Source organism: Perkinsus marinus, assembly GCF_000006405.1.
Source record: "Perkinsus marinus ATCC 50983 genomic scaffold scf_1104296965670, whole genome shotgun sequence".
Taxonomy (NCBI): Eukaryota; Perkinsozoa; order Perkinsida; family Perkinsidae; genus Perkinsus; species Perkinsus marinus.
Window position 1 is genome coordinate 1,698 of NW_003204231.1, and position 2,446 is coordinate 4,143.

The 2,446-nt window shown below is 47.4% G+C and overlaps 1 protein-coding gene across 1 annotated transcript; it reads left to right on the plus strand.

Annotated features, from left to right (window-relative positions):
* Window positions 1–49: 49 nt before the first annotated feature.
* On the plus strand, window positions 50–2,338 carry Pmar_PMAR003248 (protein SOF1, putative; the record flags this gene model as incomplete). The annotated part of the gene is made up of 10 exons (XM_002769473.1): window positions 50–106; window positions 154–293; window positions 344–470; window positions 526–617; window positions 662–809; window positions 1,357–1,460; window positions 1,507–1,654; window positions 1,854–1,964; window positions 2,008–2,117; window positions 2,169–2,338. The coding sequence occupies 10 exons, from the start codon at window positions 50–52 to the stop codon at window positions 2,329–2,331; spliced, it is 1,200 nt and encodes a 399-aa protein (XP_002769519.1). The 3' UTR covers window positions 2,332–2,338.
* Between the last annotated feature and the right edge of the window lie 108 nt (window positions 2,339–2,446).

Here is a 2,446-nt window from a genome sequence, read left to right on the forward strand (position 1 = left end):
CAAGCCGTTCCTCTGTGCCTTGGAGGGCCACACTGATGCTGTTAAATGCATGACCAGATGCAGGACTGTGATAGCACCGTTATTCACTGGCAGTTGTGATGGCGAGGTATTCCAAACTCCCCAAGAGGCTCTCATATTGAATCCCTTCCTTAGATTCGCTTCTGGAACGTCGGCCAACGGAGGTGCTTCAAGGCAGTCCGAGCTCACGAAGGCTTCGTCCGCGGCCTGTGTACAACCAGTGATGATTCCCTAGTCGTCAGCGCTGGTGAGGACAAGACGATTAAACTGTGGAAGTAGTATTGGGAGAATTAGCAACATACCGTAACGCAGCGCTCTACTTCAGATTCGACCCGGATGAGGCCGTAGGAGAGATGCTAGATGAGAAGTTCAGCACTGTCGGGGCCCTGCAATCGGGTTCGTCAGCTTCCCTTCACAACGACAAGGTTGCTCCTCTACATGTACTCACTTCGGTAATACCATAATCATCAGCCCTTGTAACCTCATTGACTCTTCCTCATTTTCCAGTCATCTATGCTGTCGTCGATTGACGCCCATTGGGGTAAGAGCTCTATGCTAGCCACTGCAGGGGAGACAGTGGATATCTGGGATTACAACCGGTAGTGGTATCGGCATGCTCGAAGCGTTATCTTCAATTCGCCAGGACAACTCCCTTGTCCACCTACGAGTGGGGTACTGAGGCAACTCTTAGCGTCAAGTTTAACCCATGTGAGGAGTGCCTCCTTGGAACAACTGCCATGGACAACTCTATCGGCCTGTTTGACGTCCGTATGCAGAGTGGCTTGAGGAAGGTATTAACATCGCCCAGCCGCGCTCGTTGAGGGCATTACAGATGAAATACTCATCGTGAAAGACGGTCTATGCTTGGTCTATGGTCATTGGTTATCAACGAGCATAGACCCAGGATGCACTGCTCTTCATAGATCCTAAGGAGCTCTTCTCAAATAGTCTCACCTTCGCGTACTCAGTAGCCAGTGGGCTCTTCCAGTTAGTAATTATCACCAGTGTGGGAAATGTGCATATGGTCAACCACATGTGTCAACCACAGGAAATTGCTGGGAAATTCTCATTGGTTTCTGTTGAATCTACAGGCGAAATTATATATAATTAGTGAGGAAACTCCTGATCTCAGCTGAGGAAAGCGAACATATTTTTCTCCAATGCTGAACTATCCCCCCACTAGGGCGTACGAGTATAGAAAAATGTCTGTGGTAGTCCTATATTATTATTTTGGGTTACTGGTCGGGATCTCGCGGAAGATTATGAATTCGTGAAATGGCCGGAATATTCCCACTCTTCACATGTGCTTTCTTGAGAAGGGCTTGTTCTTTTTCATAGGTGGTTCTTCGTAACCGGAGCAACGCCTTCTGCTGGAATCCTCGTCAACCTTTACGCTTCAGTGTAGCCAATGAGGACGGCAATTTATACACTTTCGATATGAGGTAGTAACGAAAAGCCGTATAGTGATCAACAACCTGATCCCATCAGAAAACTGGATTCTGCGGTTTTCATTCATAAGGGGCATGTGCGTGCAGTTCTCGACCTGGACTATAGTCCGACTGGTGAAGAACTGGTCTCTGCCGGCTACGATAAGACTATCAGAATCTTCAACTATGAGACTCAACGCTCGAGAGAGGTAATTACTAATAGGGAACTCGAGGCAAGGGTTGATGGAATTCATAGATTCTACCGTAGTCGACTGAGCTAAGAGTCCATACTTGTGCACTCTGCACTGTAGTACAGTAGTGTACTTTTCTTGAGTGTGAAAATGTATCCTCTACAGATTTGGAATCAGTTTCCCTTGCCAGCTGAATTTCACTTGCATCCATGATCAGGTGTATCATACGAAACGAATGCAGAGAGTACTTTGCTGTCAATACAGTGGCGATGGCCGATTCGTGTTTAGTGGCTCGGAAGACTGCAATATTCGAGTGTGGAAAAATGAGGTAGTACCGGGGATCGAACCTGGGTGGTATATCAGCATAATAGGCTTCGGACAAGTTGGGCGTTGTGAGCAAGCGGGAGAAGAAGGCTCAAGCATATCGCAAGAAGCTAGTTGCGAAATACAAGCACATGCCAGAGATAAGACGAATTGCAAAGTAAGATTATGCCGCTACCAGGGATCGAACCCGGTACCTTTCCTTGTCTAGTCACAAGCATCTCCCGAAGGCCATTAAGCTCCGACAAGACAAGATGAACATTATGGATGAGGCTCAGAAGAAAAAGGAAGTGAACAGAGTGAAGAACTCGAAACCCGGCAGCAGGCCGAAGGTCGGCGAGAAGCAGAAACCTATCCTGCGACAGCTCAAGTGATAACATATGTTCTATCACTGTTTATACGTCTCCACACAGAGGAATGGTATTGAGTTGTGGAATTAATCCCGCCAGGATGCGACGAAGAGTGGTATGAATGTGCTGTGTGAATTGC